The sequence below is a fragment of the Mycteria americana genome, chromosome 5 (assembly GCF_035582795.1).
Source record: "Mycteria americana isolate JAX WOST 10 ecotype Jacksonville Zoo and Gardens chromosome 5, USCA_MyAme_1.0, whole genome shotgun sequence".
Lineage (NCBI taxonomy): Eukaryota > Metazoa > Chordata > Aves > Ciconiiformes > Ciconiidae > Mycteria > Mycteria americana.
Window position 1 is genome coordinate 31659664 of NC_134369.1, and position 27903 is coordinate 31687566.

General features: G+C 43.3%; 1 protein-coding gene across 2 annotated transcripts in view; it reads right to left on the reverse strand.

Annotated features, from left to right (window-relative positions):
• Positions 1-332: 332 nt before the first annotated feature.
• The window catches only part of LTK (leukocyte receptor tyrosine kinase), a 97435-nt gene continuing 69864 nt past the window's right edge, over positions 333-27903 (reverse strand). For both annotated transcript variants that reach the window (XM_075502744.1, XM_075502745.1), the window contains 19 exons: positions 25034-25135; positions 22902-23079; positions 22209-22359; positions 21349-21480; positions 20639-20795; positions 19570-19752; positions 18926-19024; positions 18285-18437; positions 17427-17537; positions 16585-16771; positions 15641-15731; positions 13149-13213; positions 10406-10535; positions 7866-7963; positions 5128-5220; positions 4412-4513; positions 2813-2947; positions 2370-2460; positions 333-1619 (listed from right to left, as the gene is read on the reverse strand). In XM_075502744.1, coding sequence (XP_075358859.1) covers positions 846-1619; positions 2370-2460; positions 2813-2947; positions 4412-4513; positions 5128-5220; positions 7866-7963; positions 10406-10535; positions 13149-13213; positions 15641-15731; positions 16585-16771; positions 17427-17537; positions 18285-18437; positions 18926-19024; positions 19570-19752; positions 20639-20795; positions 21349-21480; positions 22209-22359; positions 22902-23079; positions 25034-25135 — 3032 coding nt within the window. In that variant the 3' untranslated portion in view covers positions 333-845. The remainder of the gene's footprint in view (positions 1620-2369; positions 2461-2812; positions 2948-4411; positions 4514-5127; positions 5221-7865; positions 7964-10405; positions 10536-13148; positions 13214-15640; positions 15732-16584; positions 16772-17426; positions 17538-18284; positions 18438-18925; positions 19025-19569; positions 19753-20638; positions 20796-21348; positions 21481-22208; positions 22360-22901; positions 23080-25033; positions 25136-27903) is intronic.

Sequence of the window (27903 nt, forward strand, 5' to 3'; positions counted from 1 at the left end):
AAAGTCCATTAAAAGATAAAGACAGTCCATTTCTTATCACCCCATGCAGCTCACCCATTCTTGAAAAACCATGTGCCCCTTCCATGCCCGAGCTGAGGAAAGCAACACCATGAGGCAAGCAGCACATTTCCTTCACTATTCAAAGGGATACTATCGACGCCACCAACTATTTTTTTTTAAATAGTAAATTTGTTTTCCTCTTCATTGCTTGTTTGCAAAGCACATGCTCAGAGGAGCCTGGATTTTTTTTCATCCTTCCTACTGCTTCCAATTTGAGCAGTAGCTTCATGTTCCCGTTTTTCCACAGGGTCTGCTAATAAAACAGATGCAAATGTGGCTGCTATTTATTTACTTTGCTTACAGTGCATGAGCATCATTAGTAAGTCATCAGGACTGTAAAAAGCTCTCGGGAATATAGCAGCCTTTGCAAGCTGGTTGCTGCTGGCACAGCATGCATTTTTGGTTTCTTCAGTCAGAAAGAAGCGCAACCTGTGTTGGTCATTATTTCCATCCAAATGCTGTGGTCGGATGGTAGGTCCATTTCTTTTCACCTGAGCAGATTGAGAAGGAGTCCTTTCATTAAGTATTGTATTCTGAATCAGAGCAGCAATGCCATTGTTCTCCACCGCTAAGCTGGTTCAGTGGGACACATTTGATGATGGACAGAGATAGAAATGCTACCGTCTTTAACAATCAGGGGATCTGGCAGGTAGAAGGAGGAAGCAGAACATCGCTGATGTTGAAACATCACCCATCTGAAGGAACTTAAATGGAGGAAGTAAGTGAAATAGGAAGCAGTTGTTCCAGACACACACATTCCCTGATCTTTGGAAGAACTGTTTCTGTTATACTGGAGTAACACTCAGGTCATCTGACAAAGACAGACCGGAGTCCCTCTCTCTTGCTGTTTTCTCTGTTTTATAGAAAGGCTTTTCATCTCTATGGAGACTAGAGCTCCTTAGCACAGCTGCTCTGACCTCTGCCAAAGCTGATGGCTGGTGGTCAGTGCTATAGCACAGGTCATCATAAGCATAATTTACATTGCCGCAGGGGAAAGTCTGGAGTTTCATCAGTTCAATCCCACCGATATCCAGGTGAGGGCCATTGCTTCGACTTGGAGATGCTGGAGATGCCCGAGAGCTAGAAGAACTGCAATTCCCATCAAAGCCCGAATCTTCCCGCTCTGGAGTTGCTTTGAGCTTGGAGCTGGGGCTGAAGTGACAGATGTTCTCTAGCACCCATGATCCATAGGTTGGGTTCCAAAGATTTTTTGTTTTGTTTTTAAGTCTGTGGGTTGGTGGATTGCTGAGCTCCAACTTCTGGTTTGAGGTCTGCTGGCACCAGGACCCACCGTTGACATCGCTGAGGCATGGCAGGCTGGGCCCTCGAGCAGTCCAGTTGCTCAGGTTCTCCACCAGTAGCTCTTGTGGACATTGTGCAAGTTTGTGCCCAGCATGGTGGGAGTCCAGTGTTTTAGGCGTTGTCTGTGGTGTGAGAGGAGGGCTTACCAACAGGGGCACTATCCCACTGGAAATGTTTGGGCGCATGACCGTACTCCCTTCATCCTCTGGTGTGGGGCCACACTCCATGGGCAGCTCAGTGTTGATCACATCAGGGTCCTGAAAAAAGAGACACAAAAATCTGTTACACCCTGAGCACCTCCATGGTGACTATCACACCTGGATTTTAAGAGAAATAGCTATGAGAGTAAAAAAGCTTTTGGCAGAGGCTGACATCAGGTGTGGGCAATACTCCTGCATGTCATACAAGGTGCTGTGCCATCTGGATATCGCATGCTGTTAGGACTTGCAAAAATGCTCTCTCGTTTACTTGCTTACTTTGAGCAGAGCCTGTGCTTTATTGAAATCGGTGGCTAAGCTGGAGGTCACTGGTATATAATTTCTCCCTCAGGAGGCTGGATCCAGGCCTGTAGCTGTAAAATGCTACCGGCTGGTGAACTCACCATGCCATCTCATTCCCCCCTCCACTCCATATCAATTCAGCTGTGGCTTTCGAGCAACATTAGGCAAGGTCAGAATATGGACCTTGAAAGAGATTCTAAATATCCTTCTATTGCAAAATGAAGGACATTTTGCTACTGAACAAGCTGAGAGCTGAAAGCATCCACTTGCACAGGAACAGTATAATCTCATTTTGCTTGGGCTGAAGATGGGAGAGTGAGGATGGATACCAGAAAACCCAAATGAAAAGAGCGGTTGAGCCAACAGCACCACCACAATCGGGAAAGTAATTAGATCAGTCATCTGTCAAGACTCTTCACTTGTTTTGGGCACTAAAGCTAGTGCCTTTGGATAGCTGGCATTCCATGGCATTCCATCATCATCCACCTGGACACCAAAGGCCAATACCTGTGTGCAGTACTTGATTCTTTCCAGGATGGTGGAGAAGTTTGGCCGATACTCTGGGCTGTGCTGCCAGCACTGTGTCATGATCCGGTACCTTAAAATAAGTAAAAAAAAGTATCGATCAAGAAAGATAATTATGTAAAATGTGTTTCAGTATGAAGTTATCATGGGTCCAGAGGAGCTGCACGCGGTACATGGCCCAAAGGAGGAGAGCAAGAGTGGACATGTCATTTCTGCATCCTTGGATCCTGAGCCATTAGGGGCCCACTACTTAAAGCAAATCCTATAGTGCTCTCAGCTGTATACAAGAGGCAGTGGCTCAAGAGACATTCAGTAATACCCACCTAACACTGGGGGCAATCACCATTCCCTGACTCAAGGTGTCTAGTTGCCTTTGTCTAACCAGTTTGATAACCACTATCTTGTGGGAGTAAGGAAATACTTACACTGGCCCTGGACAGTTTTTTGGTGGATCCATTCTTCCTCCACTGGTGACAAATTCCAGCACTTCCTGATTGGTTTTGCAAGGGTAGGGCATGTAGCCTAGAGAGAAAATCTCCCACAGCAGCACACCAAAGGACCTGTGTCAGAAACCAGCCAACAATACCAATTAGATTTCATTTGTGCTCCACAAACCTGCCATGAAGCTGCGTAGGTAACACCACAGTGATAACCTTTAGAAGCTGTAGGCCAGCCACAGTAATGTGCAATTAGCACAATTATGAGTCAAATTTGATATAAAAAACCCCAATCAATTAAAACCTTTGCTCAAGCTCCAAAAGTAACTTTGCAGAGGCTTCAAAATACTTGAATAACTCTGAAGTTGTTCTTTCTGCTGCATTTGTTATTTCTAGAGCAGGAAGTGCCAGAGCACCCTTGCTATATATGGTCTAACTGAAAAGAACTGTTAGATCTGGCATGGAGATTCCTACCTTACTTGGGAAGACTCGAGATGTTTGAATCAGTGTTTGGGAACAGGATGCTCAAGAATAAAATCAAGTAAGAGACATCCAGTGAAACTGAAAGGCAGCAGCATTTATTTTTTGTCATGACACGGTTGCTCTCCTTTTTTACATCCATGGGTCAGTTAGGCAACGCCACTGAAAATAACGTATGACTTAGACCCAGGGGAGTCAAGAGGGTCCTGCCAGGACCTCAGCAGGGTCAGAATTTTAAGAGTCACTATTTGCTGCAAAGGTGGAATAAATTTCTAGTACACGCATGTTACTTATAATAGCCTATTACAGCAACTGCAGCACTTTCCTTCAAAATATTTAGTACTGGCTGCTCACAGTTAGGTGCTGATAAGCAATCCCTTGTCTTCTGGCATCACTAACAACTTCAGGAAACTGGGTCAGTGTGGCATTTAAGGGAATGTCTCAGTACAGTATATTGAAGAATCTACTGTAGAGGGAGAGAGGCGTTCTTAAGCAACTGGAAAGCTTCCATTCCCCAGCACCTGTGCATGAATGTGCTACTGTTGAGGGGGTGCTTATTTTAAAGAAAGATCAAGTTACATGAGGAATCAATATATAAATATTGTTTCCTCAGCAACCAGCAAGGAATTCTGATTAAATCTGCTGTCATTTTATATACAAGAGAAAAAAATTATACAAAAGAGTAATCCTGGGTGGTACAGAGAGAGTCATTTACAAGATACATAATCAGGCCTCGTCACTGATAGAAACTGAGCGGCAGATACTGAGGGCTGAGAGAAGTGTCTGATGGTATTTGTCTGGATTTCTAACTGAGACTTCTTGGGAATCTAAACTGCTTTCTCTTTTCACTTTGTGATTGCCTTTATATGGTACTCTACATTTATGTATAGCGAATTTTTATTACCTCCATTTACATTAGATTTTTTAATTCTTATTCAGAATTCTTTAGCCGTGCTTCTACTGAATGCAGAGGATGGACTGCTAATATTTTTCTGGGAAATTCTGACTTTTTTTAAGGTTCCTGCTGAGCAGACATTTTTTTCTTGAGCAGTACATTTCTTGACCCTTATCACTGAGTGGCAGAAGTGATTAAAAGACATTTGTTACCAGGTATCAGTCTTGGAAGTGAAAATGCCCTCTAGAAAAGCTTCTGGTGGCATCCACTTGACAGGAAGCATGGCTCTTCCTCCCTTGCGGTAGTAACTTGCTCTGGGAAAGATAAAACACATGGAAAATGTCACACAGTCTGAAAGGGCTCAGATATATAAAAGATCTTATCACCACAGCAACAGCAACTAGGAATTGCATGCGGCAATGGGGGCCAAGTGAGAAAAAGGAAAAGTCACCAACGCAAATAGTGCATAGAAGCAATATTTTACACCCTCTTTGCAACTGGGATGGAAACTGAGGATGTTGCAGGTATACAGCTGAAGACATCAAATTTGCCAATGCTTTGCACAGGGTGCTGATGCAGCAAGTCTTCTTGACATCATAATTCTCAGTTTATGGTTTGGTTTTTTTTTTAATTTAAGATTATTTATGATCAACTAGCTAATAAATTTGCCTATGCTTGGTTTAGTGTCCACGTGTGTTTGCAGTGTTCCCTGGGGCCCACTCTGGAATAAACACAGTTGAAGTGTATTGGCTAGTAGGCATAGATGTGTTAATTTACAGTCTGTTAACTCCAGTTAGTTAACTGGTAAATCAAACTCAGACACATAATGGATGGTTCCACTGCCTCACATTCCATGAGACAGTTCAAACCGGTCAAAATGATACAGATTACTGAGTTATTCGTAGGACTGAAATGGCCTTTCACTTACCTGTAAATATCCCTGGCCATCCCAAAGTCACCAATCTTGGCTATTCGTCCTGCTCCAGTGCAGGTCAAAAGGCAATTCCTTGCAGCTATATCTCTTTAAAAAAAAAAAAAATTATTAATTCTAATTCTAAACTCGTAAGTAACTAAAGGAATAAAGAAAGAACATTAGACCCAGGCCTGCAAGTCTTAGTTGAGTCATCTTTACACAAATGAGAAGAACGTTATTAAAAATAAGAAATAAGGCTAGCTACATTATCATTTTTATTAACCACAATTCTTAAACGGCATTTACATTACATTTTCTACCCAGTGTTTTTCAAGCATTCCCCACTCCCATCTCCTTTCACTAAGGCAGAAAACGCGGTCAGTATCAGACCAGGGACAGATCCAACCTCTTTTGCTTCAACCACATTATGACAGACTTCTTTCTTGCTCTATTTTTTTTTAAAGAGTGGCATCTCAGCAGCATCTCCATCAGTTACAGATGTGATGCTATTGGGTAGTCTTAGTAAACTGCTTGAAAAGTCAATGCAGGACCAGATTCGGTAAACCGTTGCTTTGTTGCTTCTGGATACCTCCTGTGGAACCAAGCAAAGCTACATATGGGAGCAGCCGTTTGCTGGCTGCAGGTTTAGCTTGTGACAAATGGCAGTGATGACTGCATGGCCAAGACTGAAGGATTTGTGTTCATTTTAAATACGCATTCTGAAAAGAAACTCATTAAAAAATCATAGCACTGTGGGGGTCCTCTTGACTGCCAAGAAAAATGAGCTCCTTGAACAACTCATATGTTTCTTCCCACTGCCAGCCTTGAAAAATCCCTCAGGATTTAGAAGTCAAGCTCAGCTGTCTCTTCCATCATCAGCTGTGACTCCTAGATGACAAGACCTGCCCTTAGTGACATCTTCACAACCCCACCGCACTACCATTTCCCCCTAGGATACCTGCGATCTGTAATGATAACCTTCTTCCCTTCCCGACCCACTCTAAGTAATACTGACATCACTAACAAATACTGATACAGAACTGGAACGAAATTCCTTCTATACTGATTTCCTGAATTGCTGGCTAAAACAAAACGAGTCCGTTCCCAGGTTGCTTATGCTAGACATCTAACACTGTAAAAACTGACCCAGAGAGTTTTTTTTAGAAGTGATATGCTGCTGTTAAGAGTGCCAAGCACTAGTTTCCTCCGTTTCTCTCCTGAAATGGAGATTGGTCTTGAGCAATCACAGCCGGCCTGTCCATTTGTTGACATAAATGTTAGAAGCTTTATGTGATGACTGCTGGGCTCAGTGACATATGATAAGAAAAGCAGGGAACATCTACCTGACAGGAGAAAAGAAAATTGGTTTTATAAAATACTTGTGGAGAAAATTTCTGTTGAGTTTTCTATTGGACTTCTTGCAGCACAAGCAAAAATTGGCCCTTATCATAAATTGAATAGATGAGGGTGGGTGGAGGTTGATGATTTACTATTACAGTAAAGATTTTTAAAAAGAATGCTGTAGCAATTAACTCCAAAGTTTCCAATTAGAATATGTAAACTCTCACGTACTTATGAAGAGATCCAAGAGCTAAAACTTGTTGCATGCTCTTACTGCTCTTTAATGACAGAAAACTCTAATCCTTTTTTTCAAAGGAACTTATTTATTGTTCCAATATAAAGGAGACTGGAACCTGCCTCAGATGCTCTAATCATAAAGCCATAACATACCCCATATCTCAATCTCATGGCTTTTTGCTCCAATTGCTGCTTGCCACTTGTTTCCCTCAGTTTCTCCAGTCTCTACGCACCCTTGCCTAGCTCTGCCTCTTTGCTCTGTGCAACGTCATGCGCACGTACACGTGCTTGTGCACGTGCGTGAATCAGTTGTCTACTTGCGTAACTCCAGGCTGCACGTCGGTTTAGAGCCTGTGTGACCCTCTTGTGTGCAGGCCACTGCTTTCCTTTACACACAAGGGCTGAACTCCACGTGGAGTTCATACTCAGGAAGCAATTCAGTTGCACGCTATGCCTGGGAACATTATGAGCTGAAACAACTTTAATCAGAAGCAAAGGAGCCCGATATCCAACCAGGAATTTTAAAGGCCACCTATAATAACCTTACCTCTTCTATAATATTTGATTCTTATTTGAAGCCTGCCATATCAATATTTCTTTTGCTCTACAAAAGAGGAAAAAGAGGTGTGAACAGACAAGTATGGGCTCCCCAAGGCCACACAGCAGGTCAGCCACCGAGCCGGGAAGGAAGCCTTAGAGTTGTGCTTTTACCTCCTATTATCCCTGTTCTACCCTTCTGTAGTCAATAGGTCAAATATGATGGGCTGTCCTGTACTGAGGGGACACGGAAAACGTTAAGTCAAGACAGGGAGATCAGAAAAGAGAGAAACGATACCTTATGGTCTTAAAAGCTAACACAGAGTGACACTACCATCTAGTGGACTACAGGGCTAATCTCAAATGTGTCTACATTGTAGGCACCTGAAAATTAACACTTGAAAACGTTCACAGCAAAGAGAAGACTCCTTTCTCCCCAGCAGTGCAAAGAACAGCGCAGAGCCTAACTCCTGCCAAAAACCAGTGAGACCAGCCCGGACATCTAAGCACAGGCCTGTATCGGTAGAGGAAATCTCTGTCTCCGCCCTGGAGATTAGTTCTGTCTAATCCACTGCCAATAGAAGCTGTGTGAGCTTCATGCACCTTGAGATACATCAGAAGGGACTGTTTCTCCTCACCTGTGGATGAAATGATTCTCTTCCAGGTATTTACAGCCGCAGGCAATATCCCTAGCTATGTTCAGCAGGTCCTGCATTGTTAGCGTGGACGGCTGATTCTGGAAAAGGACACACAGAAAACGTTAAGGGAAGAATAGTGGGAGTAGAAGTTCAGGCAGGGGATAATCAGAGAGGGGCAGAAGAAGGGAATGGGAGAGACATACGTACAGGGTGGGGGAAAGTTTAAATGAGACAGGAGCAAAGAGGAACATAAGCAGATCAAAGTAAAGGGTTAGAAAATTAGTAAACTCTTATTTAAGCCAAAAACCTTTCAGAAGATTTCACTTCTCCTGAGCACAGTGCATAAGTGCAAGCTGGAGAGAGATTTATGACCTGGCTTGAATAGCCTAGTAAAAGGGGCGGGAGATAACTATTCTCTGCTGGCGTTGGACTTTGTGAAATCAAAAGACAAGCAGGTTTAAAAGGTGAGATGGGAGAGAAAAAGCCCCACCCACTCTTTAAGAGTGAGTTAATAAATCATCAACAGAAATTAGCACATGAACGCAGAGAGGGAGAAAAGATGCACAAGTGCACATCTCTGCACCAGCAGTCAGCATTCATCAACTTATCTGTTCTTGTGGAATAACAGAGATTACCCTCAGGAGAAGTATGTAAAAAGGGATGCTTTACCACAGGACTCCAGGACTGGTACTAGCCCTTCACCATCTGCACTTCCCTAACTAAGAACAATAAAGAAGTCTTTATCCAGGAGTCCTGCTTATTTTCATCCCATCATTTATTTCCCCATAGGGAAATTTCCTTGGTCTTTCTCCAGGAACTTCTGTATAGCTCTCAGGAAGGGTGAAGAGAAATTACTACACTGCTGATCAAAAGCCCAAGGGGTATCAAATAAATTGTTCTTTTTAAAGCTGCTTTTGTTTCTGGATGCCGTTATCGCTGTAATTTCTCATGCTCAAACCACATAACATACACTACAGCCATTGAGCACTATTTTTGTTGGCTAGGCAAATTATTGTACAAAGCTCTTGGACATCTGCCAGGGAGAATTATTATAGTTATAAAGTAGGCATTTCTGGAGAGGAAACGAAGAGCAAGGAGGAGAAATAGAACCACAGACCTCCAGACCTTATCTCTGCTCTGGGATCCCTCTGTCAGAAGACTGTGATGGACATGCAGCCAGGGAAACTTGTCATGAAACACATTAACGATGGGGCTAGTTCTGTTTTCAGAAGAGGTGTACAGGGACATTTTTTTGAGTACTAAGGGGACTTCAACTATTGTATTTGGTATTTGCTAGCATATCAGCAAACATAGCAGCAGGTTTGTTTTCACATGATATTTAAAAAATAACTGTTCTTTACATTACAACTATACGTAATATTCACATAAGAGTATTTATTATTCTCTGCTGCCCACAGACTTTATCTACTCACAGAAATTGTACCACTTTCACTATAAATGCCAAAAATAAAGATATACAAGCTCCTCCATCTGGGTGCTGTTATACCACTGTAAGTGCATTTAATTAGTATATTTACTCCTGTATGAGGAAGACATTAAGCTCGATCTTTTAACAGCATGTTAATACCAGCATAGGAGTATACACACAGGAAGCTGTATTGTCATAACTCTTTGAGGTGTATGTGTCCGTGGAGGAGAAGCTGTGCCACTGCATCATGTGGTATAGCAGCACATGAGGCAGCAGTCAGCCTCCTCCTGCCCCTGTAGGCAGCCAGCAGAGGCACCTCAATACAACAAGAAATAATGTAGAATCAGGCCTAACTCTTCTTTTTTTTGAAGTCTCCACTCAAGCAGAGATATACAAGTATTTAACAGAGGTGCCCAGGACCACACTGTTAGGAAGCAAGAACACATATCTGGAATCAGCTATTCATTATAAGAACACTGAAACTAATCCAAATATTGACTGTACTTGGTTGGCATCAATATAGTATTAGAAACAGAGATAATTTGCAAAACCCCTCATGACAGCTTTTTATAAAGGTGATTTTTTTTTCAAACAAAAATAATCGACTTGATAACTTCATTTGCATTGATTTAAATCCCTGCCACAGTGCTACATGCAGGCTCAGCTCTTCAACTAGTATAAATTTGTGCATCTCCACATGGTGCTGATGCACACCTGCTGAGGACTTAGTGCTACAAATTCCCATTACAGCATATCAGTGTTATAACTTCAGCTCCTCACACACTATCACAGTGCACAGAAAACAAGGCAGCCATTGAGGAAAGAAAGCCCCTTAATTTGTAGTCCAGTTGACAGAGAACTCTGGAATGGCAGGACAGGATTTTACTCTTTCCTCCTCAGTTACTAATAGACTGGAGTTCTGACACTGCTTTCGTTTTTTCTCACTGACATCTGCTTACGTCAAGCAAACAGACATATGTATCCAGAAGTTTGTAGGAGCTGGGACACATACACAGCCCTGCTTGGCATCAGTGCCTTCATCCAAGTCATAAAAATAATAAAAACAGTTATACTAAAATCAACCGCAAGCCTAGCAGGGAAGTTCTCTCACCACCCTGGGTCGATTCTGCCGAAGAAAGCTCTTCATATCTCCTCCAGCCATGAGCTCAAGCAGAATGAAGCGAGGCAGCGTCTGCAGGCTAACACCGATGCACTGCACGATATTTTGGTGATTGAACTTACTGAAAGCCAAGATCACAGCAACATGGAAGAGAAAGACAGCATTAGTACCTGGCCAACATCCATCACGCTCGCTGTGCCTTGAGCTTTGACAACCTGGATTGAAGCAAATCCTGATGCAATGGAAGTTACCAAACAGATTCCTACTTCAGCCATACCAAAATGCCTCTCTGATTATGACAGCCCCAAGATCTGGGTTACACCTGGCTTTGCCCATGAAAACCTTTCAACGGAAGTTATGAAAAGCTGAAAGTAAAGCAGAGCCTTCTGTCTGTGAAGAGGGAATTTAATGGACACACTGACTGAAAGATGGGGGTGACGTGAGAGGGAAAAGAAAGCTAAGCACTTCAAATATGGAAATATTATTGGCATTTGTGAAACAAAATCCTGACCAGTGGGGATTTCAGTTCAGCATTGGTTGTTTTAAATATACTGCTGTCTAGTTTGGTGGACTCAGTTCAGTATCTAGTCTGCTGAAGAGGGGCTCTGCTAACACCTACTGCAGCAGCTGCTTATGTGAGGGCTTTCTGCCTCTTACAAAAGAAAGCTGGGACTGTCAAGAAGGTCAGTAAGACTCAGTCATTGGAAAGCAGCATCTTCCCTTGGATAGTGATTACCTGGATAACACAGGAACTAAAAATAGAAAGGAAGTTGCGGAAGAGGATGGGTCATGTGCTACTAAGTGAATCAAAACACTCTAATTGATTGCAATTGCTCTTTAAAAAGACATACATTAGTGTTACCTCCTGTTCAGCTGCCAAAGTTCTGGCAGGCTTTAGGAAGCGCCACTATGTCGTGAGAGTCATGCTTTAATAGCAGAAAAACAGCATCTAGGCATGAGCTGGGTCAGGCAATGAGGAGAGGAACGTCACGTTGCACAAATTAAAAATGCATACATTCTGATCACTTACAATCAACCCTGACTATACTATGATTTTAAAGTCGCCCTTGACTATACTGTTGTTTTAAGCTTATGGATTTGGGTTAATGAAGTAAATTCCAAGACTGGAATACTTAAAGTACAGGTGGTGATAGGAATGGCTGTCTGTTATCTTTTCCAGGCAGGTTTTATAGATCTCATAGTTCACTGTCAGAGGGTCGTGCAGATGAGACCTTATAAAGGTTCTGTCACGCTTGCAAAGACATCAAAAGCCAGAACACACCTAAGAGAAGGGGCCACACTGGGAAAAGGGCTGTGTTCCATCTGTGCAAGCTACACACGCAGAGCCATATTCACTACTTTATCCCTTGAGGTTTCAGAGTGTCTCACTCAGCTATTTTTGTGCCAAGAAAGGGTAAAAGCCCAGGCCCTTCACGGCAAAAAGCATTTACTTATGGCAAACAGTTCTACAGATAGGAAAAGCAAAAAGGCTGCACGTATGCTTAGCTACTGCCTGAAAGCCACAATGGGAAAAGCTTTTCACACTTTCTCCTTCTTCAGCTGCCAAACCTGCTCCTATAGAAACTCTTACTTTTATTTAGAAGAGATAATATAGTTTAAGCCCTAGCATCCAAACCTAAAAACTTACCTCCCTGGCACAAAGCCTGTGTTGTACCACCGTGGTGCTGGTCTTGCAGAGGCTGAACTTCTGAGCCAGGTAGCTCAGGTAGCTCTAATCTTTAGCTTTCCTATTGCTTTCCATTTCATCACTGAAAATTTATTTTAGCAAGAGCTTCGGGACATGATTTATACTTAGTAAAAGGGCAATGGGATTCTTTGAAAAGGAACACACTTCAAATGCAGAACATGTTTGTACAAAAATGTTGTGCCTTTTTACTCCTCTGAACATGACCAGCAGCAGAACCAACCAGCAGAATTTTTTATTGAGATGTTGTACTGGTTTTGGGTGGGAAAGAGTTAATTTTCTTCACAGTAGCTCATATGGTGCTATGTTTTGGATTTGTCATCAAAACACTGTTGATATTGATATTTTGATATTGATCTTTTAGCTATTGCTGAGCAGTGTTTATACAGCATTACGGCTTCTCACCCCACCCCGCCAGCGAGGAGGCTGGGGGTGCACAAGAAATTAGGAGTGGACACAGCTGGGACAGCTGGCCCCCACTGCCCAAAGGGCTATCCCATACCATATGACATTGTGCTCAGCAATAAAAGCTGGAGGAAGGAGGAGGAAGGGGGGGTCATTTGGAGTTTGGCATTTGTCTTCCCAAGTAACTGTTACACGTGACGGAGCCCTGCCTTCCTGGAAGGGGCTAAACACCTGCCTGCCCATGGGAAGTAGTGAATGAATTCTTTACGTTGCTTTGCTTACGTGCTCAGCTTTTGCTTTACCTATTACGCTGTCTTTATCTCAACCCATGAGTTTTCTTAATCTTGCCCTTCCGATTCTCTTCCCCATCCCACTGCTGTGTGGGGCTGAGCTGCCTACTGGCATTAAACCACAACAGATATGCAACAAAAAGAACCTCAGTTACTTTGTTCGAGATGAACAAGTAGCTGAAACCAGTAACTCTTACGCTACTAAAATGCCATCTGGTGAAAAATAAGGCTGGATTTCTTTTCCGAACCCAAGCAAGTGGATTAATAATTCTTACCACATGCATTACTCCTTTTCCCCCTGCCCACCATCAATATAAAAACCCTTAAACTATACCTGATAATCAATGCTTCCATCAGGAAATCCATCTCATCCTGCTCAGAGCAGACTTCTGGCAGGGTCTGTTGAGAGGTAAAGACAGTGAGGACCATCCCACCAAAGAACTGAGAACATTTAGGTGACCACCAAAGGAAAAAGAAGAAAAAGAGAACGAGCATGTAACATGTGAATGACTTCAGGAACCTACGAGGAGGGCCTCATCTTTTCAGTGCCCAATTTATTGGACTGCACATGACCCATTTGGTAGTTAAAGTTAGAACAGGAAACCAGTGACCTACTTGGAGATTTTGTGTGTTTATTTAACTATATGCAGTGTTCTGGAGCAAAATAGCTTCAGGTACGCATCAAGAAAGGCATTAGCTGGGGAATTACAGATCTAGTAAGCACTTTAAAAAGGCAGGTGTTAATTTATTCTCCCTTTTCTATATGTCCACATTGCAGCACATGCTTCCATGTCATATGACACATATAGTCACACGATTTAAATAATCGTGTCATGTGGCCTTTCCCTCCTGCCAGCAGATTTGGACCGCATCTGCCACTGATAAACACGAACTGAGAGCGCAGGCAGCAGTACCAGCAGTGCCTGCTGCTGTGCCCACTATTTTAACATTACGGGACGGTTTGGCCACAGCTGTGTGTAGTGCCCGCTGCCAAACTGCACGCAGAGAGGCGGGACGTTTACTGCTCAGCATGGTGAGGCTGGCATGGAAACGATTCTTGTCATCGGCAGTGCGGGATACAGAAGACAGGGCTGCATTTTGCTGCTCAAATAAGTGATTGCTTCATACAGGACAATGAAGATGATCTATTAAATTAGTGGAATACCCACAGACAATATGTGGAGTATGTTGCAAATATGTTTTTTAATTTCTTCCCAGTCTGCGCCTGCTGCTTCTGCAAAGTCAGATCAGGACTGATACACTCCATCACGGAGCAAGGTGAACACGGCCACAGCTTGGGCCCCATGGACACTCTACCAGTTTCCAGCCGGGGAGAAGAGCAGCCTTTTGACGACGTTCAGGGTGTTCACTTTACAGGGAACTGCGTGAACAAGCGGGCGGGTGGACAGACAGGGCCCTAACAAGTAGCCATCGTTGCTGAGACTTGCAAAACTGGCGACATCCTCACCGGATTATCCCAACTGAACAACATGCCGATCTACTTCTGCTTGCCGCTGTGCTGTGGTGCTTCCTCCAGTCTGTGCTGTGAAGCTGGGCTGGGCCATTACAACTGCTTGCTAGTGTCTGCTCTGGGTTTTGATTCACATTCATTCAGGGGCACAAGGAAGTTCATAACAAAGTGCCATAAGCATGATCCTTTAACTTTTTTTTTTTTTTTTTAAGAGGGTTTTGAAAGACAGGACGAGTAACAATAGAACTTTTTATTAATGAAATCTACATTTTGGGCTGAACTCATAGAAGTAGATTTGGTTCTCTGAGTCACAAGCTTACAAAAGAACAAAAGCAGGCTATGAGCATCCTTAATTTCAACACTGAGTAACTGACAAATCCTGAGGCAACAGCAGTAATTTCATAGAAAACCAGCCTGTTATATCTTGCCATTAATGACATGAAAATTAGTATATCACCAGAATATATATTCATAGCAGCATATTTAACACTGCAATACTAAAAGACTACCTGCAAGTTTCACATATGGTAGACAAACATAACTCTCAGTATAAAGGGAATGTAACTGAGAAAAAACACAAATTTTTAAATATGGTAATGTCATGTGAAAAACTTAGGGGAAGGCACTCAAAACCACTGAAATACAGAAGCAGTAATATGTAAGTATTACCAGAAATGTTTACCGTTTGCTGTCACACAAATGTTTCATACTAATATTTGCCAGGGCTTTCTTTTCTTTATACAAGATTTACAAATCCCCTTCTAGTCCATAATGCCCCCAAAACGTCTGTTTGTTGCTATTTTTGTCCCCTTAAGTTTCTTTTTTTCTTGGCTACTCAGATCTATAAAAATCATTGTGGCAGAAAAGCCATTGTGGCAAATTCTCTGCTGGGGTGAACTGATGGTTCTACATTGATTTCAAGGGAGCTATATTTATTTATGTTGACAGAGAATTTGTTATTTTATTTTAACGAATCATATTATGCAGTCTCCAGGTGACTAGTTCACACAAGTTCCCATCTGAGGACACTGATTCTATCTCTCCTGAGTAACGGGAATGGAGCTTACAAAAGAGATTGCCCTTTTTAGATTCTCCTCCTAGTTAGATCACAACTTACAGCCATTAGGCATGCAGCAAACAAGTCAGATGCTTTACTTTCAACCTGCTGCTAGTGCCATACAGCTTAAAAATCAAAGTTTATAATTCCTGGATGCAGCAATGTGTGGAAACCTGCATCACACACGTGCATATGTCCTTATGCACGTGATGAACGTTAATCTCCAACTGGAATAGTAATAAGGTAATATGGCTCTCATGGGTAATTATTGTCGTACAAGAAATTTGTGGGTACTGACCTTGATAGCTACTTGAAGAGGGTTGGGATCCCCTGCAATGCCTACCACGGTTCCCTCATAAACCTCACCAAATGCACCATGTCCTAGTGCCCTGGAAGAAAAAGAGAGAGAACAAATGTTACTATGCCCCTGGATCCAGCATTGGCTGAGCTCTTCTCTTCATCCAGTCCAAGAATAGGAATAGAACCTGCTGTAAGAGATGGAATCAACAACAGAGTTTTGTTTTCACTTCAAAGCCTCTGAAAATAACTTCCCAGTATTTTCTGTCACTGTCACGAAAGCAGGGAGGTTGGATCCTTAATGGTTCTGAAGAAATAAAGCAGCCTGCTCAATCCTAGGGCCCTATCACCAAGTATGGCAACAGCAAGGCAAGGAAGAACTGGAGAACAGAATAAGGTAGCTGCAAGCTGATGTCTTCAGGAGATGGTGTGAGACAGGACATAAGAATGATCAAGTTTTTCCTTCTAAAGTTTACATAACTTTGATCATCTGGATGGTATGGAGCCAAAGAGCAACCTAGCATGTATTTCCTGTTACAGGAAATTTCCTTGTGACAGGAAATGCTGGAAAAGAAATACTGCTACAGATTTGGAAGGGAGTTACTGCCAGGTGGCAGGTGTAATCCAGGACATCATATAAAACCACAGAGGTGAAATACCCTATGCTTTGTGTGGGAACATGGAACAGGAGACTCATGAACTTATACTTCTGCTTGAGAACTTTATGGAATCAAAATATCTTCGAGAACATAGTAAGTGTCACATCTGTTGTATTTTGGCTGGCTTGGACTAGGTGCTTTCCACTTAGTCAGACAGGTGGCCCTCGTTTTCTTGTCCCAGATACTTGATGATGAGTAAAACAAGCCTATGAGCCCTACCTGTGCCTTTGCTTCAGGCTGCCTTTCCTGTCCCGTGCCAGAGAGCAAGCCCTGCTGCAAGCCTTACCGAAGCAGAGAGATGTTCTTCCGTGGGATCTCCTTCAGCTCGCTTAGAGTGGCGGCCTTCCCTGCGAAGCAGTAGTTGGGGTTGTAATCTGTCATGATGGCTGATGTGCGGATTTTGCTCAATTTATATTCTGGGCTCTGCAGTCGTGCTCTGGCTCCTTCGAGCTGCTGCTTCTTAAGGTGATAAACTGGGGGTGGGGAGACAAACAAAAATGCACAAACAAGATCAACACCTGGAGAGAAAAGACAATACTGGCCACACAGAACAGAAAGAAACCAACTCCGTAATTATAAACGCTGAAGAAGTATCTTTCGCTCACCAGTATCACACTCTTCTCCATGCTCTGTAGTGATTTAATATTGGATAAGCAAACAGTCTTATTCCTGCAGAGTCCTAATCACCTGGGAGCAACTTAGGTTTCCTCTGCTTCTGTACATTGGCTGAGGAAAGGCTGCTCCACAAGACACCTTGCTGGCATCGGGTCCCAAAAAGCATACCATCTCCCTGAATTAATTATAAGTTTAATTGCAGGCTGTGACTTCAGCCTATATAGCAGTAGCTGCTAAAGAAATGCCTGCTAAGAGGGCTTTGCAAGCTCTTTTCTCTGTAGCAAATACCAGAAAAGAGCAGTTCTTGCCCTTTGGGATTATGTTTGTGCCTAACTGTGGGGTGGTGGTGTTTCCTATGACTTCTTTCTCCCTGTCCCTCTCATCTATTTGGGAGACCACAACACTCTGGCTCCAATTATTAAAAGTAGTAGCATGTGGTTGGATGGTCTCCTTTTGTCTAATTTAACTGGGAAAACCCAAGTCAAAGGGTGATAAGGAGTAAGTGTTTCTTACTGATAGATAGGCTGCCACAAGTGAGGATCATTCCAAGCACCACAATCACAGCCACCACAGCTAGAAGGAGTGGGAGAGGAAGGCGTCCGTCTGGGATAGGACTCTGGGGCACTGGAAAAAGACAAAAATAGAGGTGCATTAATCAGAAAACAATTGGAGCTGCTGTAAAGCATCCCTCTCAAGGTTGTTCCTATTTCAGAAAACGATACAGAGATCATGGCCAGACCATCTTAGAAAAATTACAGCAAATCCCTCTACAGTTCTGAGGTTGAAAAAATACCTAAATCATTTTAAAAACATTGTGAAGATAGAAAACTAACTGATAAAACACAGACTGCTTATCCATTCTTCAGTTTTTTATTAAGGGGTAACACCACTGCTCCCAAGTTGAAACTCTACATCTTGATGCTTTGGAGTTGCAAGAGACTGTGTCAGGAAATAACAGTGAATACCAGGCATCAGCTGAACAGGCACAGTGGGAAACTGCTGTGGAAGGAAGTAATTTGTGGCTTAAATAACTCAGCAGTAGGCGGTATGTTATACCAGAGAGGTATTTATGCTTAAATATTTGATACACTGTGCCCATTCAGGAAATTTACACCGTGTCTCTTTACAGATATTTTACCTTCTACCTAATATAAACCTGAATTTTGGAGATGTTGATAGAGATGCAGCTCAGTGTGTAAGGAAAGGACATCAGGAATTTTCAGTCATATGTTTGACTGACATTTCTTATAACATTGTGTTCACTGGAGCCACCAGCTGTAACTTGGGGATTTGACCACCAAAAAAGCCAGGAAGAGAGACGATACAAAGAATACAGACATTATCCAATGAGGATAAAACTCCACATCTTACCAGTGCAGGTGACGTTGTCGTTGGCTAGCACAGCCCCCATCTCACATTGGCAGACTGGCAGGTTGGTATCAGGGTCCCGCTTACAGTTGTCTGAGTGGCAGTGGCTGCAGTTAAGATAGATCTGAACCTCCACCTCACCATGACTCTCCATGGCTGAATGAGGAACCAGACACAACAGGTGGGTTTAGTTTAGCTTTTCCCCATCTTGTTCCAGTAAGGAAAAAAATAGAGCAGGTACCTACAACTTCTCTCCTTCTCTGCAGCAAGGCAGATAGTCCAACACAGTGTGGACACGTGTCAGAAACCGTAGGGGGGAAGAAGAGATTGGGTCCCTCAAGCAAACAGAGAGGTCTTGAAGTGAATTGACCTGGAAATGTCTGAGACTGAGGATGTGCAGTTGAACTTGACGACTGCTGTCTCTCCTGGCTTAGAGATTGAGAGGAAAAAGGTCCCAGAGCACTATAGATATATTTAAAGAAATAACCACAGCTGAAGATCTGGCCTGCATAGTCAAATATGCTTGAATGAAATCCATAAAAAGCAAAGACAGGAGGAGAGGGAGCAGGAAAGAGTAAATAGAGAGGAAGAAGGAAAAAGGAGGAAGAAAAGGACTAAGAGGAACAAGAAGTGGTATATTGTACCTGCCAGGGGATGCAAGAAGATCTCTCCCATGGGGTTCACGAAAGAGATGCCATCCTGCCCACCAGCTGTGATATCATCATTATCAGAGGCATGCCCCCCTGGGGAAAGAAGAGTATGGAGAGCTGATCAGTGCTGCATGCTGCAAAAATGTGATGCCTCTGAAGGGCTGCATTCGTTCCTGGCCCTTCTCACCTGGGGTCACTCTGCAACCTTCCAGGGATATATTAATATGTATAGTGTCCTTGATGCATAAACGCTCATTTGACCCAGCCAAGCCAGCACGAAGGCTAATGAAGTGACTTATTCCAGTGTAGGTTTCTCAGTTCAGCAAGGTAAAAATATATTTGCTTTAAACAGAAAAAAGAAATGGAACATTTTCCCTGGGCAACTTGGGGACAAACAAAGGGGTGATTCAGCACACCTTCCAAATACTAAATCATTTAGGAACACTTCTATGACCTTGATTTCCCCAGTTAAAGAAAGATGGTGAAGAGTGGGGCAGGCTTCATACCATTCAGCTTGAAGTATCTGTGAATGACCTTCTGCAGTTACGTACCTCTGCACTGAGAGCTCTAGCCCTTAACTGCAGGTGCTCTGAAGGGTACAAAATCAGACAGCATGACTATTCCTCCAACAGACCTACCTCTGTAGCCTCCACCTCCTCCGCCAGAAGTACAAGCTCCTCCTCCCCCACCGAAGCCACCAGAGGTGGCCCACTGGAGCTTGGCTAGTGCTTGTGGACAAGCTTGACCCCCTTCTCCACCTTCCAGAAGGGACTTCCCAGCCTGAGGAAGCAGAGTCTCATCTTGCCAGCCACCACCTCCACCTTCACAGAGAGTGAGAGAACAAAACAAGAACAGGTGAGGGAAGCACAAGCAGAGGAAAGTAGGAGAGAGACTGTAAAGAGACAGAGATTGGCCCTTATTAATTTCTCAAGTGCCTGCATTCAAGTTAACTTCTTTTTTAAGGATACGAGAATATGCAGACAAGCTCCTTGTTGTCATAGATAATAAGAAAGTGGAAATCTAATGCACAACCTGTGGTACGTGCTGCATAACCAGCACCTTAGCACCAATTTCTAATGGCATTAGGGAAATAAGGAGCCCACCACTCCCCTTTGGAATAACTGGTTAGGGCTTTCAGCCATGTGAGATGCTGAGCTCCCCGGGCAAATCAAAAAATAAACTGGATTTCCTCATCTCCCTCTAGCATCCCCTCTATAAGGCTATTACAGCAGGAGGTGGAGAACCACTGGACTTTTTTGTCTCTTAGGAATGTATTCTAGGCACAGCTGTTACAAGATTATAAATAAGCTTCCACTTCTGGTGTAATTCCCACAATGTAATTCTTGTTGTTAGGGTTTCAGGGGAGTAACAGGGAAAAAGTCTTCTCTTCAAAGGCCATTGTTACAGTGTGGAGGACTGGGCTCCATTCCCCAAATATCATTTTCACTGAGTCATTTCGAAGAAGAGAGGAGCCCTCCTATGGAACAGCCTCTACTGGAGCACTCACCACCTGTCCTGTGCATTCTCTTTTTATCTGGTGACACGCCATATAAGAAGACATCCTTTATAGACTACCAGCATATTTCTAACAACTACTGCCACAGAAAAACTCCAAAAGACCAAAGAGAAGCTCCTCACTTCATGCCTGCAGGACAACTTGTGTATTCAGCCATCTGATTCAGACCCTGTGTGGTTTTAGCGTCTCACCTGCTGCCCCAGTCTTCCCACTGACTCCAGGTACTGCAGTGCTGTTCTCAAATTGCTCCAGGGGTACGTCATCCAGGGAGCTGTCCTGAGCCTTCAGGTAGGATTTTCCTCCTCCTCCTGCTGCGATGAGCAAAGGTTCGAAAATCCCATCCTTCTGCTGGAAAACCCCCCATCAAACATCAGAAAAACTTCACATCCCTTGGATATGTGAACTCACATAAACTCATCAAAAAGCATGAAAGCATCGCAAAGAAGAGTGGCCCAAGGCCAGGGCAATGCTACTGATTGTTTCCTAACTGCACTACAAAAATGTTTTACACAGTATTTCTGTGTACAAAAATAACTGTTTAACTGAACACCAGGGGTTTTGGGGTTTTTTTTGGTAGAACTGCTGCCAGTATTAAAGTGGGATCCTGGTGTGATTCCCAGATCTGAGCTGTCAAGAACTGAGGAACCAGTTCAGCTAGCTTAGTGACAGTGACAAGTATAATCAAGGTTATGGAAAGAGATAAAGAATTTAAATTAAAAAGACAAAAAGACAAAGAGAAACAGAAGGATAGGGAGGAAGGGAGGGAGGGAGGGAAAGGGGAGGAAGACTCCTTTTTCGTCACCTTTTTTTAAGAACTGAGTATCATATGCCATGATTGGCAGTGAAAGCTAGTTGCTCTGCCGGACACTGCTCAGGCAGGATGCAAAGAGGAAATACTTACTCTAAAGATGTAGGTTGCTCCTCCTCCACCCCCACCTCCTCCAGCCCAGTCCTTCAGGTCCTTTTTTTTTTTGTAATCTTCTTCAATGAGAGACGACTCCCCCAAGCAGATCTTCTGGGTTTCAGGATTGCCCTGAAAGGGGACAAGAGATGCACTCAGGTATCAGCAAGAGACAATACCAAAGAATTCATGCTGAAAAGAGGCAACTTTTGAGCCTAAGCGATAAAAGGACTTTCAAATCATTTGGTCTAGCATTAGAAGATGCATACATAAGCATTCATGTCACCAATTTCTGCTTGTCATGAGTGGGTTTTTTATCATTACGTATGTCTAATACAGGGGCCACTGTAGATAGTGGGAAGATTCCCACGGGTTTGATAGGCTTTGGATTCAGACCTTAGTATTGAAACTTAAACAGTATCTAACACAGTGCAGCCACAACGCTGCTGGATGCTTCCATAAATAATATTAAATTATCTGAAATCCTGGCAGACAGAAAGAAACCTAGGCTGTAGAAAAATAAGAGGGAGACACAACTCTTGCCTACTAGCTCCCTGCTTAAAATAAGCAGAAGAAAGCTGATGAAGAACCTATTTCAAACACCACAAGCTTAAAGCAAAGTTCCTGTGGGCTTCATATTTGTTTGTGCATTTTGGGATTGTTTTTCTTTTCAGGGTTCTTTATATTTGTTTTGAGATTCTTTCTAACTTGGTTTATTGGTTCTTCCCAGTCTCCTGACTGGATTTCATTGCTGGATCCTGGGGTTTCTCTCTTCCATCACCAAACCCCAAGCCACCCACTGAATCTCACTGAATCGTATCTGCAAAGCCTCTGCCCACATGTGCTTGTGCAGCCCTCACCCCAGGGCAGGCATCCTCCCCCTGCTGCCCCACTAAGATGTACAGCAGCTCATCTTTCTCCAGCTGGAAGGTGGCGGAGATGAAGACCCCGTGGGACCTCTTATTGTGGTTTTTGGCTCCCTTCCCTCCAGCTGCTCCATAGGCAGAAATCCTGGAAGAAAAAGTAAGTTGTTAAAGAGGCAAATCTCACACTTTTCATCCCCAAAGCAGCTCCATCTGCAAGCTCTCCCCAGCCTGCAAACCCAAACAGGCATTGCTCCAGAACAGGCTCCCCTGCTGCAGCATCTCATGAATATTCTCTGTCCGAGACCCATGCAGCCGAGGCTGCTCAAGAGGATAGACCAACTCTACACCAGAGCGCTGGAGACGGAGACTTCAGAAGCAAATAGCATGAGCTGGCGTAGCCAAATCTAGAAGACCAAGGCTTTGGGACTGAAATGATGGCAGCACTTCCACTTGATCGCATGCCCACAGCCACTCCTGTTCTGATCTCTTCGAAGTCACCAATCCCCCCTTGCATGCTTCGCAGTAGCTCAGACCCAGATCCCTACAGCTAAGCACTCCCATGTCTCTCTTACTTCACTGCCCCCTCCACCCACTCAGTACAGATGGTCCCACACTTATGCTTGCCGAAACTCCACAAACAAAAAGTAGTTAAACGTGGCTGCCTCTCCAGCACAGACTGATACTCACCTGTATCGGTTTGTGGCTGGCACTCTCCAGACTTGCACTCCCCGCAGCCTGCCCTCTTTCTCCACAGTCACCGACACATTGCTGTTCTTATAGGCACTGTCGCACTGAGCTTGAGTTGGCCCATGTGGACCACTGGCACCACATGTTGTGAACCACCAGAGAACAACAGATGTGTCCCCTGTGACCAAAACAGCAAGAGTTGGGGCAGATCTGAGCTTCCCTTTATTTCTCAGACATGTGCAATAGCTCACGGAACCATATAACCAAAGGGCAAGTGTCATTGAAACAGCTGTTCCTGCTGATACTTTCCTTAACAATCCTTCAATAACAAAATTCACATTATTATTATTCACAAAGAACATTAATGATTTTTATATAAAAAACAGATGATCAAGAGAAAGACCACGTTGTAGCAGTATATGCTATCTACAGGGCTTTAAAACTCTATACGTCTATTTGATCACATGCTTATCATTATAATCATACAAAAAAATGCTTAAACTTGCATTTACAATATTGAGGACTTGAAAGCCAGTACATGCTGAAGTTAAATTTATCTGTTCAACTTTAATGCAGCTCCTTTGTAATACAATCCAGTAAGATACCACCCTTAATTATATGATCACAGAGTACTTACATTATCCCAACTTTATTCTAGTCATAGCACAACTACTGCTCTGTATATAGTCACTGTTTGCTTTTTTCCCCTCTCACCTTATTTCCTGCACACTATTTAATAAATCATGGACCACAGATAAACCCCATCAAGGGTGGGGGTGGGGGGTGGGGGGGACAGACTTCTGAGAGGGGGTTTATCCAAGTGTACCACAGACATTATCAAATTTCTCTTCTCAGTGCCAGTATGAATCAAAGAGATATTATTACAACTAGCGACCATCTATGAAAGGTGGTGAAAGTTTTAAGTGACTTGTCTCAGGCTTGCGCAAGAGCCCTGTGGCAGCAGCAACAGTCGGGAGGACAGCCTCTTGCTACTTTCAGCAGGGGCCCTTTTCCTCCAAGCAAATTTTTTCCTGGCTCTCATTAAGCATTATTCTTTTGCTTCTACAACAATGCAGCAGATAACCATCTCCTCCATTTCACACCCCTTGTCCAAGATCCAAACTTATCCACTTGTCCAGTGAATGAGATGAGGCCTAAGAATAAAACTATTCGATAATGTATCTAAAAACTGTATGATGCAGTGCATGCACAAGGGCCAGAGTCAAAAGTAGAACTGTTTAAAAGCTGAATGATGAAAATAGCAGTAAAAATTACAAACCTTTAAGAGAAAAATTCTAATCTTGTTTAACGGAAAAGGCAAGCAAAACTATCCCCAACTGATGTCATCCTGCAAACACGCAGATGGATCATTGGGGTAGGAGTGTTAGCTACATTACAGAAATCTCTGTCCCTTGAGCTAACAGGAACTGACAGCGGTACAGATTGCCACTCTGGGGGACAGGTAACAACTGTGTGGGTGAGCAGAGCTGTCTAAAGCAGGGCCTGAGGAGGGGAGGTTGTGCTTGAGACTGCTTTGCTGCCAGCAAATACCTGTGCGTGACTGCACGACCTCCTGAAGTCTCTGTCCACCTGAAATGTGACAATCTCTACTGCTATCAGTAAACTGGTCCCCAGCGTCCCCTGTTCTCCTAGTTGTTTATCCAGTTTCTCTCCTCAGTGGATTTCCAGATCCTCACTAACTTCCCCTCTCTGGATCTTCATCTTTACACCCCTAATCTCCACTCATTAGGTTCAGCTTCACTGCTCACCAAGTCCCAGTAAATCTCTTTCTATCCCCAGGTTTCTGTACTGGTCTATAGCTTTCACTCCTGAGCTCGCTTTTGTGCACTCCAAATTTGAGTTATCCAGCTTCTGCTTTTACTTAAAGCTTCTTTACGTAAAGATTCTGCTTTTCTTTAAAGAGGTCCTGCTATTTAAGGGCTGGTGAGTTGGGCCCCAGCAAACTGCTGCGCTATAGCCAAACAGAGACTACCTGACATGGTCTCGACATCTTTGGGATGGATTACGTTTAGCTGCCCTGTTGCTACAGGGTGGGCAGATCACACACAGGAGATGGGAAGGGAGCCACCTTTTATAGCCAAGAGACAGGTTTTCAGTACTGAATCATGTACCTGGGAGGGAGGGCTCTTCCAGGGGGTTCAGAAGATGCTCATCCAGGATACTAATCTCCCGTGGGTACTGGCGCTTCCCACCAAAATGACTTGGTTGTCTTCCTGTAATAGTTTGTAGAATGGATGAGAGATGGGGGGATGGTAGAAAAGAGAGATGAACAATTTAAAGATCACATGAATGAACTAAGTACACTCCTTTGGTTAAAATAAGTAAATAATGCCTTGGGCAGAAAAGGTGTTTTAAACAATAATAATTTTTTATTATTCTTTTTGGCCCATGTCTTGGGTTAGATACTTGTATCTGTGCTGAAATCAGTGAGTCTTCACATGAACACAAACTCTCCATGTTATCCCATGCAGGCTCACCTGCAGGATAAGCTCCTTGGCCAGCAAACTGCACTGGCTGTGATTACAAGAGACTTTAGGAAAAGCGTAGTGTGGGAGAACAGATACCAGGTATTGATGCTCTGCTGATCAAAGGGGCAGGTGACAGTTCTGGACAGGCAAACAAATGGAGGAGTAAAGGAGAGTGATAGCAAAAATTATCATCTTTGGTTCTGAACGGCGTCATGGTAAGTAAACCAGCTTAACAGATAGCTCCCCTCTCAGCAACCAACTTTGAGCACCTCAGACCTTGCTTAGAGAATAAAATACTAAATAAAATTACATGTCTCACTAACATACACAGTTAAGAAACAGCAGCATACCCTTGACACAAGCCATAAATCTTTGGACAAACCTTTTTGAAAAACACAGAGCAAAACACTACGTTTCTGACCAGTGAAACAGGCCTTTAAAAATCAGCTCTTCCTCAGAGAGGAGGGACTTCAAAGCAATTGCTGATCCAAAGCATCTAAATGCATTGAGAACACCACACAACCAAAGCTGCCTTACAACAGGAAAAAGTAATAACTGAACCCGTGTCTTATAATCTGCAAGCATCCTGTTTCAATAGTTAAATTATCCATTTTTACGCAGATCTTTGATTGGAAAAATCTCTGTAAGAAAAAGGAGACACTTCCTTCCATTTTATGAGCCCTCAGTTAATTTAATACTGAACATTCTTCATTAGTTGAAAAACATTACAAATATTTCAATTTGTTCCAGTTGTGAGAATCTAACAGCTGTTTGATGCTCTATTCAAAAGAGACTCACTCAGTTCCAGCTGGACAATTATCTCTGCTGCAAAGCCACTGCTCTAAATAGCGATAATTAACACCCTTGTTAGCTGTGTCAGAAAGGCCAAATAACTAATTGAAGCATGGAGACCTTGCCGAGCTTTTACTCTTGAGAATATTCCCCCCAGGTCTGACTGAAAGCACATTGATGGATGGAAGTAAAAGGGAGCTTTGTACTGAGACACTCTGTTCATACTGAGATAGAGAACTTCAATGGATAGAGTTGTCAAGGCAGTGAAAAATGAAATTAACCCAAAACAAATGATCTGGACCAAAGACAAGAAGGAAAACCAAATGAAAAAGACAATACATGGCCAGAAAAGATGCTTGGTCTCCCAAAGCCTGCACTGAATTATGAATCCCAAAGGTCACAACAGCTTCAGATACTTAGAGACATACAAGAAGTCTAGTTATGTTTGCCAGAGCAAAGGAATGTAAATCACTCTCTGAAATAGAGAGTCAGGCTGTGTGTCTGCATGGATTTTTTTGCAGCATCCCAACTGAGTATCCTAAGGCAATGCCTCGTTTCCAAACAAACAATCTTTCCTCCTTCTCCAAACAGTCTCAAACCCTCAACGCACTGGAAGAAAGCTTCTGTCTCCTCCGTGCTCAGCAGCAGACGAGCTGCAAGACAGGCTGAGCATCACCCCGTCCACATGAGCCATTAACTCTTAGAAGGCTGATATTTTATGCACTGTCAGACATGAATTTCTAAGGTGGCATTTTCTACAAACATGGTGTAGCCCTGAGATCCAGGGGCTGGTGCTCCAGTCTATTTTAGCTTGCAAGTCCTCCTCTGACAGCCAACATGTTGACTGTAAGTGAATGGAAGGGAACAAGACTTAATTCATATTAAGGTGCACCTATATCAGAAAAATATGAAGAGCACAGGACTCCTTTCTCCAGGGTTTAGCTAATGCTGTTGATTTCCACACTGAAAAGGGACAGAGGGAAGTGTAAAGGAAAAAGACAGGGCATCTCCTGCAGGCAAAGAGCTAAAGTAACTCACTCCTACTTCTCTGTCTCTGGGACTGTAATGAAAAAAAGACATAGTGGTCCTGGGGCCGGGATTAATCAGAGTAAGTTGCCCCACAGGATCCTCAAAGTGTGCATGGTCTCCTCAGAGACCTCACCTTACCAGTGCAGGTTGGAGTATTCTTGGAAGCCTCTCCAGCTTGTCCTGGAGTGGGAAAAGAATAGGAAGCTGCACCAGCTTCCCTCCTCCCCATCCCTTTGGTTGATCTACTGCATTTCTAGTCAACACCTTCTTAAATCAGCGAAATGAGGCAGTAATGAGGCTTGAACCACCCTCCACCATTCACCTCAAGCAATGAGCCTGGCAGGTCAACAGAACCAGAGTTTGCCGGGCTGGGGACTCCAAAGTCAAGAACTAGAGATATGTTATGCAAAAGCTCTCTTTGAAGAGTCTTGCCATTTCTAAACCAGTCTTCCGGGAAATTGTAAATGATGCACAGAATGAAATGTAATCCCTAGGTCAGGGCAGTAGAGTGTACTTTGATAGACCACAGACCTGTGATCTGAATTGGAGCAATATAATGCTTGGAGCACCAAAAGCTAATAGTAAAAGCAGGGGCCACATAAGCACTGAGGAGGGCAACAATAAGTACTCTATTTGCCATGCCAGCCCACATTTTCATATTTAGACACTCAAAATTCAGACCTCTTCCTATG